The 999-nt window shown below is 63.0% G+C and overlaps 1 protein-coding gene across 1 annotated transcript in view; it reads left to right on the top strand.

Moving 5' to 3' along the window:
* Positions 1-2: 2 nt before the first annotated feature.
* COL9A2 (collagen, type IX, alpha 2) overlaps positions 3-999 on the top strand; it is a gene marked incomplete at its 5' end in the record, with an annotated part of 66,935 nt that continues 65,938 nt past the window's right edge. The window contains one exon of the mRNA XM_009890604.1: positions 3-23. Coding sequence (XP_009888906.1) covers positions 3-23 — 21 coding nt within the window. The remainder of the gene's footprint in view (positions 24-999) is intronic.

Raw genomic sequence — 999 nt, 5'->3', positions numbered from 1 at the left:
CCTGCCTCTGCCTGGCCCAGATTGTGAGTCCTCTGCTTGGTCCCCCTCCGCGCCAGGCTGGGATGGGGGACAGAGAGGGGAAGGAGAGAGGATGGAGAGGGGACAGAGAGGGGCTGGAGAGGGGCTGGAGAGGGGAAGGAGAGGGGCTGGAGAGGGGACAGAGAGGGGATGGAGAGGGGACAGAATGGGGCTGGAGAGGGAACGGAGAGGGGACGGAATGGGGACAGAGAGGGGCCGGAGAGAGGATGGAGAGGGGATGGAGAGGGGACGGTCCCCATCTCCCCCGTCGCAGACGCTCGCTCACACTCAGCACCCCTGGGGCCCTTTTTTTTTGGAGGTTGGGAGCAGTCCCCGGACAGGACCCACAGCCCCGACCCACCAGGGACTTCTCCATGCCGAAAGCTGCCTCCAGCCCCACAGGACAAACCTTGAAGTTTGGGACTTGTTAGCTAAATAAGTTTAGTTTTATTTTCCCCCTGGGGCAGCACTGGGGGACTCTCCGCCGTTTCCCTCCCCAGCAGCCGCCAGATCTTCTGCTTCCCGTCACCTGGGAAAGTGCTTCTTTGCTTCTGCTTTGCTGGGATGCACTGTGGGGCCGGGCTGAGGGGGGCTGAGGGGGGCTCTGACCCTCCCAGGGCTGCTCCAGGGATCTGTGGGGACTTGTCGAGGGGCAGCGGAGAGGGACAACTGCGTCGGCGGAGCTGGGGGTACGGGGGGGCTCTCCGGGCTGACGCAGGGGCAGGAGAAACGCATCGGAGAGAAGAGAAGGGAAGGGAAGGTGTCCTTCTGCTCCTCGGGGCGAGTGCTGCGAGCGGGGCAGGCAGCGTTCCTCCTGGGATCCCGCCTGAAAAGAGGAAAAATTCTCCCTGCCCTGCAACCCCCAAAATCATATTATTATAACAGATTTGGGAAAAGTCTTCCCATGTGGCTCCCGAGCTGCCTGCCGGCACACAAAGCCCGGCCGCGGAGATGCTAAAACAGCCCCCCCCCGGGATGCCC

The sequence above is a fragment of the Charadrius vociferus genome, unplaced genomic scaffold (genome assembly GCF_000708025.1).
Source record: "Charadrius vociferus isolate BGI_N301 unplaced genomic scaffold, ASM70802v2 scaffold1578, whole genome shotgun sequence".
Classification (NCBI taxonomy): Eukaryota; Metazoa; Chordata; class Aves; order Charadriiformes; family Charadriidae; genus Charadrius; species Charadrius vociferus.
This window is presented reverse-complemented; position numbering and strand designations above follow the sequence as displayed.